Here is a 22461-nt window from a genome sequence, read left to right on the forward strand (position 1 = left end):
AGCTGGTATATAATGATGTGCTACGTGATCGCTAGCGACACAGCGATGTTAGCATAACATAAACAGTGAAGCTGGAGGAGGAACACTACCACTTTTCCACTTATAAAAATTAATGTTAAGGTTCCTGATAGTTAGAGACAAATGCAATCGCATGGCAGGATGCTGTAAACGGACCAAACTTCAGTCAGGAGAACAACTAGGGTTGCCAACTCCCTGAAAAATAAATAAGGGACACCTCGTGGCCAGGGCCGGGCAACCCAGTTGTCTTCACCCTTCCCAGTGTGGTAGCTCTTTTTTTGTGTGTGAAATTATTTTTTAACCATTTGACTTGAACTTGATTTAAGCAGATGCATATTCTTTGTGATATGACCATATGGGAAACAAATGATCATTTAGCCATTTATTTTTAGCTCACAATGACAACATTAACACAGTAAAACAGGTCTCTTTCTTAAACAGAAGCCTGTCATGCTTAACTTTTGAGAATATAAGTAAATCTTTCTTTAAAAGAACTCTGTCCTACTTAACTTAAAATTATATAAATTAATAGAAAGCAATAGAACGAAAAATATTCTTGTAACAGTGCACATTTAGTGCATTTAGTACAGTTGGCTTCAGTTGAGGTATTATTTCAGCTTTTCTAATGCTAATCAGCTGCTCCTGTTTGTAAACCCACTTGTTCCCATGATTACGTATCTTAACTCATCATCATTATTCATCTATGTATTACTTTTATGTATTAGTGATCTATTTGTTGTAATCATCTATCCTTGCAGTTGTTTATTACACAAAATAAATTATATTATTACACTTCTGGCCACATAGCCCTGATATTCACTGCACATGCCCATATTAACCTTAACCAGAGGGTTTAAAAAAAACAAACCAGTGTTTACATACCATATCTGCTTCTGCCGTGGCCTGGCGGACAAAAAATTGGTAAAGGGTTCCCCGAGCTTTCATGCCCCTCATGTTCTTCATGTGCCCACCACTAGAAGCATGCCTATGGAAAAAGTGCGCCAGCACACAGTGCAGTGCGCTTTATAGTGCACTTTTCCAGCCAGGTGTTTTCCTTTTCCCATTCCTCCCTGTACTTTTGCAGCCTTTTTTTTTCTTTCTCTGAGCGAACAAACATTGCTGCTCTAATGCTGGGCTCACACTGTGCGATTTTTGGCCCATTTTGAGCCGATTTTTGAGTCGTGCGACCGATTTGGTGATCAGCCCGATTTTGGCCTTCATCGTGCATCGTGTAGTATACGTTGGGTAACGAGAAGCGATTAACACCTCACGACCAGCTCCCGATCATCAATCGCTCGTGAGGGTGTCACTGCAGCTGCTCACGCGCAAACACGTAAACGTCGGTGAAAAAGACGTTGCAGCACGGCTGTGCAGCGTGTGATCTGGACACAAGCGATGGAGGCACAACTTGTAGAACTTTGGAAAGCTCATCCGAGCCTTTTCCATGTGGCATCACAAAATTATCACGACCACAACAACCGTGAAAATAGTTGGATTTACACTGTTGCTCAATCACAGCTGCCTGATCATGTTTTTCATTAGCAATTTAGCAAAGTTGATGTGGTGGTGTGTCTGTGTGAGTGAAAGACAGAGAGAGCGAGCGACAGATTTTCTGTTATAACCTTCATTTTATGGACGCACAGTGTGCCGTCCGAGACTTGCACCGCAGTGTCGGCGTTTGTTTCCCTGTTGGCCATGCTTCTTGTTGTGGTCATCGGTTGTCTTCCGGTATTTTCTCCGTAAGCGACCTTTCCTCAACCAATGAGATGAGCGGTAATCTGACTTGTCATACTCGAATTGTCATAAGTGTGCTGTCAGCTCATTGGTCACAAAGCAGGAGAGGGGCTGGGAATTATGTTTTCAAACAAAGTGTTAATTCCATTAAAAGTTATAGACTACTTTTGATTCTCACTGTATTACGGGACAAAGTGCGTCCCTTATTAGCTCAATACGGGACGTGTACTTTTGTTTCTAAATACGGGACGATTCCGTTTTTTAAGGGACGGTTGGAAACCCTAAGAACAACTGAGATAATCCATCCACAATACGAGGTTAGTCATTAATATACTGCAACAACATGGGAATAGAGCAGCTGCCAGAGAATTCAACATTAATGAATCAATGGTACAGAAGTGGAGGAAGCAAGAAGAATGAGTTTAATAAAGTTTGATTTATCTGACTGCTTTGTTTCGCTTAATGTGCCTTATAATCCTGTGCACCTTATGGTCCGAAAAATACGTACTGCACACTGCAGTTTAATGTTGCAAAGCACCTCTTTTTAACTTCAGTGGATATTATACATGGTTATGCTCAGGATATGTCAGCCCATTTCTACTGGAAATGCCTTTTGGTTAAACTTTCAGCAAGGAATTTGCATTTGCACTGTTACATTTTTATAAAGCTTTAATGTACATAAAAACCAGCTTCTTGTTTAAGTGAAAATAAATGGAAGGTTGTCTTTTTGCGCTAGTAATGTTGTGGAGTTGTATTTTGTCTCGCATCAATTATATCGTCAGTTATATCGTTATCACAAATTTTCAAATATATATCGTGATAAATATTTTTGGCCATATCGCCCTGCTCTAACTCCACGTAGGACATTTTTTTTAATCAAAAAGCAAGACTTTACCAGTTTGTCACATCATTGTTGAGGAATTTCATCCCCTCTTCTTTGCAACATTACTTCAGTTCAGAGTGTTTGCTTATGCACAGCTCTCTTAAGGTCCCACTGCAGTTTTTCAGTCAGATTGAGGTCTGAACTTTGAGTCAGCGCACCTCCTTAATTCTTTCCTGTTTTAGTTATTCAGTTGTAGATTTGTTGCTGTGGTTGGGATCAATGATGGTTGTCAGACAGACTGTCTCATGTTTGACTCTCGAGTACTTTGGTATACAGAGGAGTTCATGGTCGACTCGAAGGCTGCAAGGTTCCCAGGCCCTGTGGCTGTGAATCAAACCCAAACCATCACCGTTGTTATGACTAGGGCTGGGTATCGTCACTGATTTCTAGAATCGATTCGATTCCAATTCACAAGGTTCCGAATCGATTCGATCCACGATTCTATTCAATTCGATTCGATTTGAAATTGGGAAATTTTGCCTCAGACAGTGAGAAATATTATAATTCAGATCAGTACATTTACATATTTTTGTATCTATAAAAAGGAAGCTGACACTCGCAAGACTTTATCAAAGGTGTAAGCATCACAGCAGATGCCTTTGTGTCAAAGTAGCTGAAGATAAAACACAAAAATATGAAGGTGATTTTCCTGGCCTGGGATTTTATAAAAATATTCTGCAGTACATCAAAAACGAAAGAAAACCATTAATCAACATATGAACATTACCTCTGAAGTTACAGCGGTTTTATTAGAGACACAGCTAAGCGTTTTGCATTTTGCATAATTTTTAAAAGTTTACATTTGTTCAGTATTGAACGGCAGAAATTAGTCTTTCTTTTCGGTCATAAGTAAAAGGGAAAAAAACGTCGGCCGACAGCGCTGTAAGAACGGTAGACTTGTGCGTAACAAGCAAGCAAATAATGCAGAAAACAGATTTTTAGATGGGAAACTGTTCTTGAAGTATACAGAGAAAGCGAGAGAGAGAGAGAGAGCTGTGCATGAAGTGTGGTGGAAGCAAAACAGCAAAAGTCAGAGTGAATTCATGACGATGTTTTTGTGAAGCGTAGTTTGGATCTTCTTTTGCTGCTGGTTTGGTCAATAATGTTTGGAGAGATCAAACTAACATCTTTAGAATCAGCGCAAAAAGGGCGTAAACACAAAGCGCGGACCCACCGAAACATCTGAATCAGCGAGCTGTCAGCTTTCAGCCCCGACCGTGTCTGTGCCGTCGGGTGAGAAAGGCGACATCTCACTGATTCTGATGCGTCGGCGGGTCCGAGCTTTGTGTTTACGTCTTTGTGCAGAATCTGTGTTCCTACTCTCATTTACAGTTATGAGTTGGTATGAGGTGTTTGTGCTTATACGCTATGTTTGGGTTTCACCAAACAATCCAAAGGACATTAGAGTCTCTTTCAATAGTGTTTGCATGGACATTCTTACCTTGCACAAAAAAGTCCATATGCAAAATTATTTTCAGATTCATGAAATGTGCACACCAGCTTATGTGTTCTTTACACCGTGCATCTGTTAGTGAAACACAGTCATGTTAAACCAACAGGCTTAGTATTAGTAAAAGTAGTAATTTCAGCACTAACAGTATTTTTATTCAGCTTTGAAAAAAACTTGTTTAGTTTCAAAGACAGCCAGACCTTTGTCATTGAAATGTCTGTATGCATAGTTCGTGCATAAACTTGTGCATACACATTGTTTCAATGAGGTTCATTGTTCCAAAATTTGTGCTTTGTGAGAAGAGGCTTTTTCTAATTGTACTGTCGTGAACTTTAACATTTAACAGCTCGTAGAGTCTGAGATGTCGGACTTAGGTTTTGTTGCACTTTCTCTGATCGCTGCACAGCCTGATCTTGCAGTGAATTTGCTGGGACATCCACTCCTGGAAAGATTGGCTGCTGTCTTGATCGTTTTCCACTTGTGAATAATCTTTCTCAGTGTGGAATGATGGACTAAAAATTTTTCGCAAATGGCTGTATAACCCTTGATAACCCATTGATGGACAGCAACTAGAGCAGGGCGATATGGCCAAAAATATTTATCACGATATATATTTGAAAATTTGCGATAATGATATAACTGACGATATAATTGATGCGAGACAAAATACAACTCCACAACATTACTAGCGCAAAAAGACAACCTTCCATTTATTTTCACTTAAACAAGAAGCTGGTTTTTATGTACATTAAAGCTTTGTAAAAATGTAACAGTGCAAATGCAAATTCCTTGCTGAAAGTTTAACCAAAAGGCATTTCCAGTAGAAATGGGCTGACATATCCTGAGCATAACCATGTATAATATCCACTGAAGTTAAAAAGAGGTGCTTTGCAACATTAAACTGCAGTGTGCAGTAAGTATTTTTCGGACCATAAGGTGCACAGGATTATAAGGCACATTAAGCGAAACAAAGCAGTCAGATAAATCAAACTTTATTAAACTCATTCTTCTTGCTTCCTCCACTTCTGTACCTTTGATTCATAAATGTTGATTTCTCTGGCAGCTGCTCTATTCCCATGTTGTTGCAGTATATTAATAACTAACCTCGTATTGTGGATGGATTATCTTAGTTGTTCTCCTGACTGAAGTTTGGTCCGTTTACAGCATCCTGCCATGCGATTGCATTTGTCTCTAACTATCAGGAACCTTAACATTAATTTTTATAAGTGGAAAAGTGGTAGTGTTCCTCCTCCAACTTCACTGTTTATGTTATGCTAACGTAGCTGTGTCGCTAGCGATCACGTAGCACATCATTATATACCAGCTAGCCCAACTTCAGTAACCCTACAAACGTCACTGCTGTTTAGTTTCCTGTCTTCATTCATGTTGGAAGTGATAGCAGAGCTGTACGTTTGAATTTTTTCAGAAATCTCTCAGTCAGAACATGCAATATCATGCTTAGGTAACTAGCGAAACTAGCGAGCTAACTTCTGCTAGCTTCCTGCTAACTTCTAACTCCATTAAATGTAATACATTTTGTTTTCATGGATGCCTGGAAGTTAAACTTCATAGATACACTTGGTAAAGCAGCAACGCTGATCGTTTTATTAAAGATGAAAGAATTTAGAGATTTTTTAACTCTCAGTGATGCTGCAGTGTTTGACCTGAAAAAGACGGAGTTTAGGACCCAGATTACTCCCAGATTTAAGAGCATCTTAGTCCGACAAATACAATAACGACGGCCGCTTGCATGTTCTGCAAAAAAATGTGCTTTGTCGTGTATCTGACGGACAAACACCAAACCAGTTCCACATCACTGAAGTTGCACCATTTTTACAAACCAATTCTGGTTCATCTGTTTCACTCAACAATTGGCCATGTGCGTATGAAAACAAAGGCACTGCGCATGCGCGTTTTACTCATATTCTATCTATATTCTATATTTCATTTTCCTATCGTTGCCTAACATTATACCGGTATTACCGTGAACGGTATAATATGGCCCAGCCCTAACAGCAACAGTGGTCTGTAAGATCACAGCTGACATCTCTTTGTCCTCAGCATTGTACACACCTTTGCTGCTCTGGACCAGCAAACTGCCAAAGCTTCTGCTTGTTCAGAGGCACTCACACTCACTAATTATCAGTTAATCAAGTGCATTTAATTAGCAGGACCTGGCAGCTACTTACTCTCTTTATTCCTATAGAAGCAATAAGGGAATTCTTGGTTTTTCATGTACTGCTTTTGCATTTTAGCTCAGTTTTTGATAAAGAAATACTGACACGCATTAATTTGTCATGTTTTGTTATCTGAGGTTGCAGTTACCTCATTTTAAGACCAGCTAAGGACCAGATTATTTCTATTTTGTCTTTATAAGTAAGACATTATCATTTAATGATATAATTGAATGTCTTATTTAGTACATGTCTGAATGAAGCCGCTAGGATTCCCAACAAGACATGCTCTGCTGTTTGTTTAAATGATGTTTCTTGCTATTGCACAAAGATGGTACAGCTGAAACTTGCCTTTATCTTATTTCATTTCACTTGCTGTTTATTGTTGGGTTAATTCTTTTTTTGTCTATTGTCTTCTTTCACAGGTTGAAGCCATCCTGGTCAACATTTTTGGGGGCATTGTTAATTGTGCCATCATTGCCAACGGCATCACCAAAGCTTGCCGAGAGCTGGAGCTCAAAGTGCCGCTGGTGGTCAGGCTGGAAGGTAAAACAGCACTTGACACTCACCAACACTGGAACACATGCACAAAAGTTTTTGTTTTGCCTCTCTGACGCTGTTAGTAAGTCATCGGCAGTTGGCACTTCCAGTTAAACCAAACAGACTGCATCATTTCTCTTAGGCACATCTAGCCTCCAGCGAAAGAATTTCACATTAATGAGCATTTAATGATTGGGGGTTAATACGCTATAACATGCAACTAGGTTCACAGCTGTGTCGCTCGTCACAGTTGTTCACCTTGACCTGGCGCATGAGTAACATCATCATCATGTAAACACAAGTTCCTTTTGTCTTGCTTTTACATATATGTGTCAGTAAGTTTTATTTTTCTTGAACTGTACCTAAAGTCTCCTTTGCTCAGGGTACAGCTGGTTTGAGTTTATATGGACTGAGAATATAGCTTGCAGTATCGTTTTATGAATATTTTCAATTTCAAAGGTACAAAGAAACTCATTCCCCACCTAGTTTTAAACTTTGCAGCCATTGTATTATTGCTGCTGTACTCTCAGGAGCATATCCATCTTCATTGTGGCCCAGTGTCCCAGAAAGAACAGCAGTGCACCTGTCATTAGCAGCAGCCAGAATAACTGTAGAGACGGCACTGATTGGCTCACCTTTCACCTCTATATGCTAATAAAACCTGCTCAGCTGTGTGTGTTTGCCCGAGTGTGTGTGTGTGGGGAATGGCAGTGGTGACTCAGAGGCATAGGGCCAGTTGGTGGTTAGCTTAATTGTCAAGATCCTGCCGAGTGGTGTGTCCAGAGCACAGAGCAGGGGAGAGTGTGTGTGTGTTAGCGCTTAGCATTTCATGCTGTATGTCTGCACACATCTGCTATTTGTAGGTCAGGGCGTGTAAGCTGTTTCTAGAAGCCAACTGTGTGTCGAGGTGCTGTGCAGTAGTGAGGGCATGGTTGTTCAGAGCACGATGTAGTGTGAGAATTTTACTCTTAACTGTCATTTCCACTACTTTCCCCTAAAGTCGAATAAAAATGTCATGCAGGTATGTACATCTACCCCATGGCTGTAAAAACTTTGCGTCTGAACCAAAAATAATATTGTTGACTGGAGTTCAAACACCCCAAGTTCAAGATGCACATTTGTCTCTTTAGAATACACAACTACAGAACAAACTAGACTGGCAATCTGCACGGATCCTTAATTATCCACCACACATTTCTGATAGTAGCCATAATTCAATATGACTCTCAGACAGTCCAGAAAGTCACTTCTGGTGGATGCCGGATGGTCCAAACACGTCACCCTGACCGAGGCCTAATCCAAGCCTTAGTTGTGGGTCATTACATCCTGGGCTGCAGTCTTGTGGAGAGGATTGGCTCTGAATCAATCAGCTCAGCTTGCTAGGCTGTCTGCCTGGCATTGAAAACGGCCCAACGTTCTTCAACAGGATCAGAATGGATTAACAGGCACACTTTTAATTGGAAAGGCCCTAAAGAGCCAGGGTTGATTGCACTGGCAGAGAATTATGTGCTCCCATATGTGGGGAAGAGAGGCCATGTGGTCTAGTTCTTGATAGAGTTGTGTTAGTTGATAGAGTATGCATGAAGTGTTTGATGTGGGCTGATTGAGTTGATCTAAAACAGTCTGTAATTATCATCGCTAGCACTTAGACTCATCTGGTGAAAACTGAGCAGAGAACACGCAGACACACTGTCGTTATTGAAGGTATAGAAAGGAAGCGATACCTAAGGAGGTGCTGTACTGCCCTCTTTGGCTACAGTGTGCGCATGGTCATCCTGTGTTTCTCTGCAGGTTTGTCTGCCTCTTAAAAAACCTTTGGCATCCAAGAAAAAGGTGACTACATTCATTTAACTCTGTTCTGAGGTGTCCCCCAACTCTCTGTCAAAGAGTGGAGAATGTTCTGCTTGAGCAAGATTTGAAGGCCCTGTTTCAATGGATGAGATTTCAACATCAGTCCTGACAGCATCATTATAGCTTAACTAATTGCTGCAGCTATATGCATATCCACATACATAAATATAGAGTAATATACATTCACACACTGGTTGATTTGGGGGGGGGGGGGGGGGTTCTGTCTTTGATTTCACATATATTACACATTTTTTCATTTTTGTAGTGCTTTTTAAAAATAGCTATTAACTTACCCTCACATAGTGTAAATCTCGCTATTTGCCTCTCACAAAGAATCTGACAAGAATTGATTAAATCATGAGAATGAATGTCATGCACATTATACAAGTATGCAAATAGGGAACAGTGTTAAGATACTAAGATACTCTCTGTTAGAGTTAGCACTGATGAAAACATGAAATCTGGTGGTGCAGTAAGCTGCTCTTAAATAACAGATAATACAAAAAACTGAATAAAAAATGTAATGTGTTATGTTTGTTTTAATCATGTAGACCAGGGGTCGGCAACCTTTCTAATGGCGAGTGCCATTTAAAATTTCCTCAGAAGTCAGTGTGCCATATGATTGCATTAGCAATAAATTTAATAACGCTCTATATGAACAGTTACACAATATATAGACCCACTTTATAGAATTATATTTGTTTACAGATTTTGGCAGCTATCAGTGAATAGTTATCAGATATTTTGAAACAAAAAAAAAGAAAAAGACACTTTTTATCCATAACAGCACATGAACTGTACAACAGAAAATACAAATGCTATTTATGGTCTCCTCACAACAATGATAAGAAAAATAAACTAAGCCAATGTGGCATGTCTGTTAATGCAGAGACACACATGTTAATGTGATCTCTGGTCTCCCACTCAGAGACACAGGTCTTCGAGTGTCCAGCATTCAGACGGCTACCTGAGGACTAATGTGAGAGGAAATCTGCGCACACAGATATGTACAGCCAAATACTGTCAATAAGGCCTCTGCAATGTTCTGAAGACAGTTAAACTTCTCAGGTAGTGATGTCCAGCAGGTGAAAATGCAAGCTCCATGAACACGCACAGCTGTGGATTCCAGCTACGTCGATGTCGCATTAACTGGCATCAACTCAGCCAGTTAATGTGAGACAAATCCAGCTGCTCATTAAAGATTTCTGGTTTGATCAGAAAAGAAAACATTGGTCCAAACACCTGAGAGCACCACTGGTGCGGCCATTTATTTTTTGATGCATCTTCTCAGATTAATTCACTGCGTGTCGTGTCCACGGCTGGACTGGGACAAAAAATCAGCCCGGGCATTTTGACTACAGACCGGCCCACCAGGTATTAAAGCCATAAAGCCTTTGAATGAAAACAAACGCTGTTGTGACAGTGATGTACAGTCTTGTTGGTATATGCATGATTTCTGTAAATTTTACATCAGATAAAAACTGTGGTTGTAAGCTTCAGATAATTATTTAATAACAGCCAGACATTTTAAATGAGAATAAGAAAGTAAAGTATTTCCTTGTGCCCCCCTTTCCCTCTTAATGCCCTACCTGGGCCCCTGGCAAAACTTTGGTAGATCCGCCCCTGCACAGTTACCAGCTGTCAGCTACATAAAAAAGGATCCTGGTGTTATTTGTCTCTCAGAAACAGTTCATAACTTCCCTTCAACTCATTCATGTCACCTAAAAGGTAAACCTGTTTCTCCATCACCTGTTCAGCTCTGATGATCCAGTAAGGACATCTCCTGGTTTCATCTTCATGTTTCCCTCTCACCAGATATACAAACCGATATCATGACCAGCAGCTTTACAGCTGTGGCTCCAGCAAACATCAGCTGATACTAGAAATTAATATTAAATAAATTCTAACAACAGCTGATCAAGCTTAAACGTGCTGCTGTTGTTTAGCGCGACATCCGCTGGTTTCTTCTTTCTGGCGCAAAGTGGAAGATAAACAAACAAGAGAGGAAAGCCGATCAGCTGATCATTGATCAGTTTCATGATTGAAGTAGAAACAGGAGAGGGAGGGGGAGAGAATGAGAGAAGAAGAGGCAGCTGTGCAGCAAAGACACAGAATAACTCCAGCTTTGTGTCTTTTTTTCCCCATTCTAGCTGAAGTACGGGACAAACTGCGTCCCGTCTCAGCTCAATACGAAACATGTAATATTTTCTCTGAATGAGGGACCATTCCATTTTTTAAGGAGCCGTTGGCAACTCTAATAACTAACCTTATGAATAAAATAAAGTTCACTTTAGTTCAGTAACATCATAGCACCCACCCAGCTGTATATAAACTCCGTCATGCTAGCTCACGCAGTACGAGTTATTGTAACTGACTGTAAAAAGTCAGCACAACGAAAATAAACTCCACCTAAACTTGGTTTATATCTGACCCAGACAGACTGCAGGTCATAACTTCATACCTGAAGTTCAGTTCACCTGACACTCGGACCGGCGGCCGCCTCGGGTCTCTCCTCCTCCTGCCTCCCCTTTCTCTCATCCACCTGTTGGCCTCCACCACTTGCTAATGTTACTGAATCTGTGGAAGCTACGCCATAGCCACCACCAAACAACTGAGTTATTTTTACACACCGGCCACATCTGGCCAATCCAACACCTTTCATTGTTTATACCGTTACAAAAAATAAAAAATCATCGGGTCCCGAGCAAATGCCCGGTATGCCCAATGGCCAGTCCAGCTATGGTCGTGCTATCAGTTAACCCTTCGCGTCCCAACCGTGGCACGCGTGCCCAGGGTTGCCGACCCCTGATGTAGACTGTCTGGTTGGGGCTGGGTTAAGAGTTGAGTGAGTATGACAACATGCAGTCAGTTAAATAGTTTTCTTTTGGGGGGAGGGTGTATACATCAGCTGCCTGTGGTTCATCTGGCTGGTCTTGAGGCAGAGCGCCCTTCTTTGTTTTAAACTGCTTTTACTAAGTGAGTTACTGGACTGTAGCATTGTGACATTTATGCAGATTCCCAACACAAAAAGTTAATGATACAGATTATAATGTATGTTAGGACAGTGGCACGAAACAAAAACAGACTAAAATGTTAACTTTTGGTTTGCCATGAGATTTCCTGACAACTGCAATGACATACATACAGTTTACATACATAATTATTTGCTTTATTTGTACTGAGCTTGTGTCTAATTTAAATAAATAAGTCCTCTAAGAACTTCTTTCACAGCGTACCCCAGTATCTTCAGACAGCTGACAGATGGTGGGAATTATGTTAGTGTGACACATCAAAAGCTCTCATTGACAGCCAGGAGATTATTACGTGGGGAACTAATCACTTTCTAGTGTGAAGCAAACCATAACTCACCAGCAGTGCAGACAAGCCACCAACTCAGGAAACCTGAAAAAAACTGTCAGTGGACAGTCTTGCAGAAGCTGCCCGTCTAATTGCCACGTATTAATGACAATTGTAATATTTAAAAGGGAAAAGAAATATCCAGACACACACAGCCTTACACTGACAATCACTCAGTCACCACATGATTAATTAACCGGTTGGCTTGACTGTGAGAGAAGGTGAAGGGGTTTCCATTTTTTGTTGTGGCAAAGATTTTACCAACAGCAGGCAAAAGAGTTCATTTATCAAGCTCTACATCTTTTTGTTTCCCTTATCTTCTCCTGCTAAGGAAACAGTCTTTATCGTGTCCTTGACACATAAGGAACCTTTACAACTTCAGACTTCCTTTGTATGTGTGACTCTACGGCAACGTGTCCTTCTCTCAGATGACAGCAACGCTAAGCACAGCTTGTTAGGACAAAGCTGCTCACAAATGTAGGATTTGCAGCATCAAGAAAGCTCCTCCAGCACAAGTCTTTGGCACAGCCCCAACCCTTATTATCCCACTGAAGCCTAGTGGCCTGTAAGTCACACGTTAAGGCGTCATTTTTCACAGTAGTCACAGGTACGCTAGTTAATTGCCACATAAATGTGAAAATATTGTGTTGTGATGCTTGCCACCTGCTGAATGCTCTTATGTTGTTTTCTTTGTTAAATGCTGAATCTAATTTAAAATCCTTCTCTTCATGTACAAGGTCTAGAATAATCAGGTCCCATCTTATATTAAAGACCTCACAGTACCACTTTGCCCCATTAGAGCACTTTAGTCTCAGACTGCGGGTTTATTTGCAGTTTCTAGGATATTTACAAGCAGAATGGGAGGCAGAGTCTTCAGTTTTCAGGCCTCTCTTCTGTGGAATCAGCTCCCAGTTTGGGTTATGGAGACAGACAGCCTCTAGTGTTAAGTTTAGGCTTAAAACTTTCCCTTTTGATCAAACATATAGGGAGGACTGGATCAGGTGACCCTGAATCCTCCTTAAGTTACTCTGCAATAGGCCTAGGCTGCTGGGAGATTCCCATGATCACTCGTCTCCTTTCATAAGTAGTGTTCATAAGCTACTCTGTATTTAGTCATTAGTTATTATTAATCCCAGGCTCTCCTCCGAACTCATTGGTGTGGTCTTTCTCCCCTTAGCCCAACCTAGTCATGGCAGATGGCTGCCCCTCCCTGAGCCTGGTTCTGCTGGAAGTTTCTTCCTGTTAAAAGGGAGTTTTTCCTTCCCACTGTCACAACCTTCTTCCTCTAAGGGGTTGTCTAGCTGTTGGGGTTTTCTCTGTATTACTCTAAGGTCTTTAAATTACATTATAAAGCGCCTGGAGGCCACTGTGGTTATGATTTGGTGCTATATAAATAAAGTTGAATTGAACCTAATTAAATTCGGGGGGTTTTGTCGGTTTTTGATTGGATTGAGCACTTTTGAAAAGTGAATTAAAGTTTGATTGAATTTTCAGGAGTTGATTGTTAATAAAGAAAAAAGTTCAGACTAGCAAGTTAGTGTTCTGTGACATTTCTCAGTAATTAACAGGTCAGTTGGACTAATGATCGAGGTCTGGAGAATACGTGTTGTGATGAATTTCTGCAGAAATCTATATTTTTGCCTTCTCTAATGTTCATTTCTTATATTTAATCATATAGATTTAAAACAATCATCTTGCTTTGGTTATTTGTGCATGCTGACTGTGTGCGTTGATGCCCTCTCCAGACTGTGAGTAGGTCTCTGGCAGCACCTAGTGGCTGCAGGTGAACACACACATATCCCCATTCTCCAGTTATACCCTACACTCACACACATATACTCCACACATGCCTTAGTAATTCTGTATCCAGCTGAGCTCAGCCCTTGCTGATGCTGCTGGCGTGAGCTATCAGTGCTCCCTACTGCTCACAGTGGAACTGCAGTCAGCTCTCACCCATACTTGTGCAGAAAAAGACTCCCACAAATGCACGACTCCAACACGACGTGTGATTCTTCCACCACACATGTCCTGAGTAACACACAGATGCTGCACAATCTAAATAATACACTGAATACTCCTGCTGGTCATGAATATGTATCAGCTTGGGGAGAAAAAAATGCATGTTTACTTTTTGTTCCTGTATACACTTTCCATAGGCATATTTGTCTTTCAGAATACCTGCTGCATTATGTATTTGCTGGGGGCCCATATGGCTGCTTCCACTTTCGTCAGTTTTATCTTGTGCCGTTTGAACTTTGTTGTGCTGCAGCTTTGTTTTAATCTTGTGACAGATAAACCTGTCAGTACACAAGCATAGATCCATCAATCTCAGTGAAGTTTGCGGATTAGCCTGTTGAATGTAAAGCATACAGTACTGCACCGCTCTTCTCGCTGCGTGTCCGAATCGAGACGCACACAGTCGCACGGAGAATATCCGCTGTTTGATGTGAAAACGACTTGAGACATCCGATCCCCTGTTTATGCAGCAGAGCAAGAGCTCTCCCTGCTCTTATTCTAATTAATTGCATTGCCGAATTGATTGTTTGGAGTGCGAGCCTGCAGAAATGTGTTTGGAATGACTTATTATACGGCTGGACAAAAGAGATGAAATATTAGGCGTTAAGTGGCAGTGGTAATAGAATTCCTCATGAAAGGTCTATTGATCAGGGTGGCCCGGCCTCCGGAGAATTCACATATCATGCAGTCTTAATTACACGGCAGCCACGAGAGCGAAGGTCAACCTGTGAGCGTCTGAGCATGCACAAACACTCGCACATCGACTCGTTTAACACCCGAGCGAATACAGGGAGACACTAATATACAGAGAATCTCAACACACCCTTTGTCCATATACAGCAAACGTAACGTGTAAAGTCACAATAAAGTGTTTTTCCAGAACCTTTTTTAGAGACTTTTTCAAATGTTGTTTGTTTGAATTTGAAGTAAGAAAAGATCAGACAGGAGTGATCGTCAGTTGAAGTGTTCAGCATGGACACAGAGAGGTGCGTCCACTCAAAATGTAATAAATGAGATCTGAAATCTGATTAAGAAAAACAAACAAATGCAAGTAGTTCGGGGGGAAAAAAAGATAATTAAATGTTTCAGCAGCGTGCTGAGTCTTTGATGGCACATCAGACAGATTCAGTTTTTGTTCTTCATGTGTCGAATCAGTAAATGCCACATAAACAGCTGGCTTTTGTTGTTTTTAGCTGCAAGGGGCCAATTTTGCTTCATTTGACCTTTTGCTCTGCTGCCCCACCAGCACCACCACCTCGTTCACTCCCTCTCTCTTGCTCTCATCCACTCCCCTTCCTGCGTCCCTCCGTCCGCTGAGGCGCCCCCTGCCCTGTGTTGTGACAGGCTTGTCAGGCTTGCATTTGGCCGAGCGGTGTGCAGTGCTGGGAGGCAGCCAGCTCAGTGCGTAGAGCCTCGGGGTTGCACAGAGTATCTCCGAGTGTCTTCCTCTTTCTCTCTCTCTGGTTGGTTGTGGGCCTACTGGGGGCACAGGCATCACCGTATCACCCAGCACCTGCTACCCCTGACCTCACTACAGCCGGGGGAGCTGACACACACACACGCGCGCACACAAATTGCCCTTTTGCCCGTTGTTCACACTCTACGACGTTCGGATCAGCAGTTGCATGTGCCACCATTGACCCATGACTCCATCTGTCTGTGTGGATTGATTCCTCCAGAGGAACTCTTCGTCTTTCACACAGTGTGGTTTTTAACATCCGTGCAGATGGCAGATCAGGTTCACCCTTGTTTAGCCATTTTTGTAATGTTGGTTGTCGCCTGTTGTAACACTGTTTTTCTTCCCTTTTTTTTGCCCCTTTTCAGGGACCAACGTCCACGAGGCTAAAAGGATTCTGACCGAGAGCGGCCTGCCCATCTTGGCAGCAGATGACCTGGATGATGCCGCCAAGAAAGCGGTGGCAGCCATCAAGAAATAGAGAATCCTGCAGGACGTCTCATTCCAGCCTCAGCACAGCACCATCAGCCTTTTCTTCCACATGCAGACCTCCAAAACCTTGAGCCTTTGCGTGCATTTCTCACTTTAAATGCCAACTGAGATCCAGATCACGAGCACTTACAGGATTCTGCCATTACACTGGTTTCCTCTCTGCAGATCAGATCAGCTGCAGTTTCTTTAATCATTAAAATGTGCATTAGTTAGGAAGAACCACTGACATATTCAGGCTAACATATTGAAAGGACACCCAACACTTTGTCCATTCCATTAGCTTTCTTGTCTTTATTTTTCAGCAAAATATGAAGTGGGAAAGACATTTTCCATCTTCACATCCCATCCACTGAGTTGTTGCCATGTTATCGCACACCATTCATAAGCTGTGATATCATTCAGTGGTACTTGCTGAAACCGAGATGAATGGAAGCTGTAAACACTTTCTTACTTCGTCCACGTTGGTTACCAAGCCTGGTCTGCGTTTCAAATGAAGTAGATGGCGTACTCACTCTGAATTTGTGCATCATGTCTTATTTATAAAGTGCTACTATGAGACGTCCATTATCTGCTCTAATCCTGTGCCTGTCCAGTGAAAGCTAATGAGGCATCACAGGTGTCGAGAAAATGAATAATTAAAAACAAAGAATTGTACTTTTTTATAATCATGAATGGATGTTGACAGGATGTCTGAAATACAATGAGAAAATGCAATTTGTGACATTAAACAAAAAATGTTTTAAAAACTACACTTTAGTGTGTTGAATTTGTCCGGCCCATATCGGAGTATCCTGATGGAGGAAAAACTGGCAGAAGGTGGAAAGTAAGGCGGAAAAAGAAATTCTGCTGAATTTCCCGGGTATTTCTGAAGGAAGCACACTCCCAGAATAAATGTGATGTCAGTGAGGAGAGCAGATCCTCAGCAGTTTGCAGTTTTCTTAACACTATTGACTGCATGAGCACATATTTTGCAAATGTTTTTCCAAGTAAATCAAGCTGCTTCTTCAATGGGCAAGTATTTTTTTTTTTTTCCAACAAGGGAAAAAGAGACTTGGATGTAATTTATAGTGAAAAGTTTTAATATAAGCAGTTTTTTTTTCATTCTTGTAATAGATCTCCCTTTTTCTTTTCAGGAGGATGACACAGATGTAGACATCTCAAAAACTCATGTATCAAATATGACACAGAAGGGATTAAGGGGTTAAGCGATCCAGAGGCCAAAGCTCATCTTTGTGTTGAAGTGTCAGTTGTCTAAAGATATTTAGTTTCTTAAGATTTCTACCATATATTTTCAGGTCTTCTTTCTTAAATGTTTAGAATTTTACGTTTAGAACGTATAAATGTTACGTTTATTATTTTTCCATTCTTCAGTAGTTCAATAAATCAGGATTTTGACAGAGCTCAGAAACTGTTTGTTACAGATTCCATGGTAACTGTAAAACTAAAGTCACTAGAAACGCCCTCATGTGTATCCAAAAATATAGTCTACATGATATCATTTAAATCTTTTTTTGTTTCTTTGCCATTTTCTTTTTGAACAACCCTGCCTTCTTTCTTGCTTTTCGTCTGCACATCAGTGTACGCGTACACTTAAACTCCTCAAATCATCCACCTGCAGTCTTCTAATGAAATTCAAGTGTACGTCGTCCCAGGAGAGACTTGAAAAGAGTGATTGTCCTTCATAGGGCCCGTGTGAGCGCTACAGAAAGTTGACTGAGACCTCTTCCTGTCAGACACACTGACTGTGTGATGGATTATCTGTCAGGCAATCTGAGAGGGCTCACAGGATCGACTGCCACCTCCAGGAAAGACGCACGCAGAGAGCACTTTTCTCGTCCTGCCTGCACCGGAGAAGAACAAGTGTGACTCAAACTGAAGCTTTTCTCTACAGCGCTTTTTTTTTTCTTGGGCAAAGTCAGGAGGACTCCAGAAGGGCCTCTTGGAAACTGCTGCCATAGCTACACGTCTTTGTGACATGTTTATTGACAGGCTATATTTAGAAACAAAAAAAAGATGTTGCCTAACTACTGAAATTTCTTTTCACTGTATTAATTCTTAGCATCCCTATCGCTGAGAGTCATCTCACAGCACAAACTCGGAGCTCTGAGGCTCTGTGCTGCATCGTGCCAGCCAGCCAAGCCGTAAAAATGGGCTGAAGGGTTCAATAATTGCCTTATTTCATGCTCTTCCCTCCGTGTGTCAGAAATATCCCCGCTGATGGATTGGACGGAGGAATTTAAGGCTTGTTAAAGCGGGCTTCTTGAGCCCTGATATTGTTTAATTCAGTGTCAAGCTGGAGGTCACAACAGAATGTGCACACTGATTTACTGGGCAAAATTAGTGCCGCTCCTTCATATAAATATAGATGAGGGGGGAAAGAGGCTTTGGAGGTCAGTCTGACGACTTCTATCGTGTAGCCCGCTGCTTTTAACTCTGCTAATACCTCCGGAGGTGGGAGACACGGGGGTGTTGTTGTAAATGACCCTTTGGATGGGCTGCTCCTTTAATTAAGCAGAATTATTATGTCGCGGGAGTTTTATTTTCCCGCTCTCGGTGGCTGGCTTTATTTGCCTCTGTAATTGTCCAGTTTGCTTTCTCAAAACAGGGCAGGTTTGTTATGTGCTTTCTGAATTGATGTCAGGATGGTAATTGCCACTTTACCGAAGCTGCTTTCAGTGTTTAAGCGTGTTGGGGGAAAAGCGTCCACTCGTGAAAAGCGTTCTTTCAGACAACCGGGTCAAGGCCGTCTCTGAGGAAGTATTGGATATTTATTGAGTAATTTGGAAGCGGCAACTATGAACATATTAGTTCATAAAAAAGCAATAGTGGGATGAATTGCCTCCGGCTATTGTACTTCATTTTTCAGGGACAAGGGGTTGCTCAATATTTACAATTTTCTGCCTGTGAATCTGTCGACCAAGCGGTGGATAGATGAGGACAATGAGCCTGTGTGTGTGTGTGTGTGTGTGTGTGTGTGTGTGTGTGTGTGTCAATTGATTGTTATATCAGTTCCTGTAAGTGCTGTGAACACATGTTTATGCATGAGCTCTAAAAACCGCCAAGGTAGCTCTGCTCTGTGGGATCATACAAACACACAAACATTGTTTTCCTTTTCTCGGTCATGGAAATGCCAAGTGAGATGGAAGGTCGGGCCTCGCCCTCTCCACGGCCATTATTGTCTTACCAAAACCCTGAAATCATAAAAAAATAGCTGTCGACAGATTTTATGGAGCAAAAGCAATACAGCGAGGTAAAAACGTCAAGTGAAGGAGGAGCCTTGGCTGGCAGCAGCGTGCTTTGTTACAGCGCCGCTGTAGAAGTCCTCAGATTTGGCCTTGGCTCACAGATTAGCAGAAAAATCCATTTCCCCTCTCTCCAAACTGTTGTCAGTGTGTCTGTAATGGAAGGACTTAGAATCGATTTAAATTACCTTGGCTGTCTCGAGAAATTGAGCGAAGAGGAGGCAGATTTAAAAAGTTGCAATAAGCAACACTCCTCTTTCCATGACAATCTCTTGTTTTCAGCCTGTCTCCCAGCTGCTTCCACAATCAATACAATTTCTGCATCTCTTTCAGTTTCCAAAGTTTAAACACGCAAGATAATTTTTTGGGGGGATGTTTCCTGTTGATTTGGACCAAAGCATTTTAAACTTCCTTTCCATCCATCAAACACCAATTTGCTCCCTCAGTTTTTTGTCATCTGACCCTCTAACCTGATTTATAATAGTTTTGCTTAAAACCTACTGCCCTCTGTCTTTGTTGACTTTCTCCTTTGGTTCCCTTTTCTTTTTTTACATTTCTAATCAACCTTATTACTTCCAGGTAGTGCAGTGGGGCCGTGGTTAGCACTGTTCCCACACAGCAAGAAAGTCCTGGGTTCAAAGTCTAGGCCGGGGCCTTTCTGTGTGGGTTCTCTCTGGGCGCTCCAGCTTCCCTCCAGTCCAAAGACGTACTTGAGGTTAGGTTAATATGAGATTTTAAATTGTCTGTAGGTGATCATTACTTCTCTCCCTTCTTCTTTGTTTATCTATTCAGGCTTTGTCCTCTCTAATTTTTCCTTCATTCTTACTCCTCCCATCTTCATCTATTGTTTTTTGTTTTGCTTTGTTCTCCATCCAGAGGTGTGTCATCCTCTTTACGTCAGGTCAGGATGGGCATATGACATGAAATTCTGCTTGTGGTTGAACCCTAAGTTCTGATGTAGGGGAGCAGTGGGGGGAAATTACGTAATTAGAAATACACTCCCTGGAATCACACGGGTGCTCTGATAGACTGAGCTCTGGTAACTGTGGAGGCCATTTGAGTTCAGTGAAGTCATTGCACTGTTCAAGACATCAGTTTGAAATGATTTGAGTTTTGTGACTCAATGTGTTATCCTGCTAGAAGGATTGACATGGTCAGTAATAATGCTCAGGTAGGCTGTGGCATTTAAGCAATGTTCAGTTGCTACTAAAAGGCCCAAAATGAGTCAAGAAAATAACCCACACACAATTACACCATCACCAATGGCCTGAAAGATGAGAATATTAAAAGAAGCATGTGTGCAGGCGGGACCGTGTGGTGAATAACTGTGTCCAAGGCATCAGCTGCAAGCACAGTCAGGCTGCTGCACATGAAAACTGAACTCGCTTGACAGTATTTTGTATTTTACTGCCTACAAAATTGAATTAGTTATTAGCTGAAGTTAGTGCAAAAAACGGTTCCAGGTGGTTCTACCTCAGCACCTTCACTCTTCCATCCTTCCCTCTACATTTCAAAAACATATGAAATCCCTTCCAAACCATTTTTGCACATGCTTTAAACTGCAGTCCTGATCAGAGTTGCAAAGATGCACTCAGTCTGGAAACTCTGGCATCTCAAATGAGACTTCAAAGTGTTTTCTGTGTCGCTCGCAGTGCAGCATACAGTGATCAGATCAAATCAATAGTGCTGAGCAGAATCCATGAGTGCCATGAAGGACAGCATGGAGAACAACGGTGGGTTAACAGATGTCCAAATACATTATTTTGTAGCACTTTGAGGTGAGATGTCAATACAGGAAAAGCTAGAAGGAAAGCCACATCACCATCATACCTACGTGCTGACTGATGGCTTAACAAGGTCCTCAAAGCTTCTGTAATTACAGAGTGCAATACAAACAGCAGGAACAGACAAAGGGAGGCAGGGTACATAAACTACATAAACGCTGCATAAACCTGCTTTCTTTTTCTCATCTCTATTCTGACTTATAAACCTTCCCCTCAACGCATCCTCATTTTTTGGTAAGCGTCCTACGTCATCAACAAGCCAGCATCAAGTGTGTCAGTGTGGAAAAGAAATCTACTCCTGCAGTGGGTGTAGTTAAAAGCTCATTTAGCTGACCTCTGAAAAAGCTTCCACCGCTTAATTAAAACGGAGGCAACAGTTTCAGATTGCTCCCAAGTTATCCTGGTGGAGCGCTCAGCAGGTGTTCACCTGACACTCTCAGGCGCTCAGTTTTCCCACAATGCCATGCTTTGAGGCCGTTCTTTACTGCACTTCTTGCATTTTCCTTATCTTTCTTCATATGGCTGAAGGTGTGTATGCTGATGAACATTAAGTACACACCCAGTGACGTGATCTGTCTCCGTTCATCGTACTGGTTGCAGTGTGTTTGCACACACCCCTCGGGGCGAAGGTGACTTTGGCAGTTAATAGGTGTAACGTTAGCTTTGCCGTCTCATGCTCAGGCTGAATATATGAAATGTGTGTGTTCGTGTGTGTGTCGAGCGTTATCACCATCAAATGATTCTGCCCACAACGCGCGCTGAACGGGGGGCACCAAAGGAAAGTGGCCCGTCACCTGTGATTTTGGCAACGATATAAAGCAGAGCAGTACCAGCAAAATGAAGGCCGCTCTCACAAATCCAGCTATGAAGAGAAACGGTAAATAAGGTAATGAGGTTTAGTAAGTGTGCTAGATGTGCCTTGTGGAGGATGCAGCGGAAGCCTGAATAGGTCTGATTGTGTTTATTCTTATGTTTGCTCTGTGGATGTGTGTCAGAATCCACAGGAACATCAAATTGGTGCATATTTGCACCTGTGTTTGTATGTGTGTGTGTTTATTCACTGTGGGAAGATTTGATGAGGCATTTGTGTAGGGAAATGTGCTTGAAGGTTTGTTTGTGTTCAGGGTTGCGAGTGAATTGCTTTCTGTAAAAAAGTAAACTCGTGACGGTTTAGTGCACGTCAGCCTGGAGTATTTAAATCATATGGTAGCGATTAGCATGATATGAATCCGCTGACTAATTGTAAACTTTGCCTCACCTTTGTTTACCTGCTGCTGTTTTGCTGAGTACACAGGCTCGCTGCATTCACGCTGGACTGCGCATTCATTAGTGGGAGCTCAAACTGTAGAGCACAGCCATCTTCTTCTTTTCTTGACTGCTTACCAGCCTCCGTGGAGCAGTTTGGGATTAAAAGCCTTGATCGTAAACATATTAATGGCATTTGGTCAAGATGGTGCTTACTAG

General features: G+C 41.8%; 1 protein-coding gene across 1 annotated transcript in view; it reads left to right on the forward strand.

Annotated features, from left to right (window-relative positions):
- suclg2 (succinate-CoA ligase GDP-forming subunit beta) overlaps positions 1-16687 on the forward strand; it is a 118880-nt gene extending 102193 nt beyond the window's left edge. The window contains exons 10-11 of the mRNA XM_085353071.1: positions 6685-6805; positions 15848-16687. Coding sequence (XP_085209197.1) covers positions 6685-6805; positions 15848-15960 — 234 coding nt within the window. The 3' untranslated portion in view covers positions 15961-16687. The remainder of the gene's footprint in view (positions 1-6684; positions 6806-15847) is intronic.
- The last annotated feature ends 5774 nt before the right edge of the window (positions 16688-22461 follow it).

This window comes from Diplotaxodon limnothrissa, linkage group LG5 (genome assembly GCF_057381915.1).
Source record: "Diplotaxodon limnothrissa isolate DT_005_m linkage group LG5, D_limnothrissa_male_GT1.1, whole genome shotgun sequence".
In the NCBI taxonomy this organism is placed as follows: domain Eukaryota; kingdom Metazoa; phylum Chordata; class Actinopteri; order Cichliformes; family Cichlidae; genus Diplotaxodon; species Diplotaxodon limnothrissa.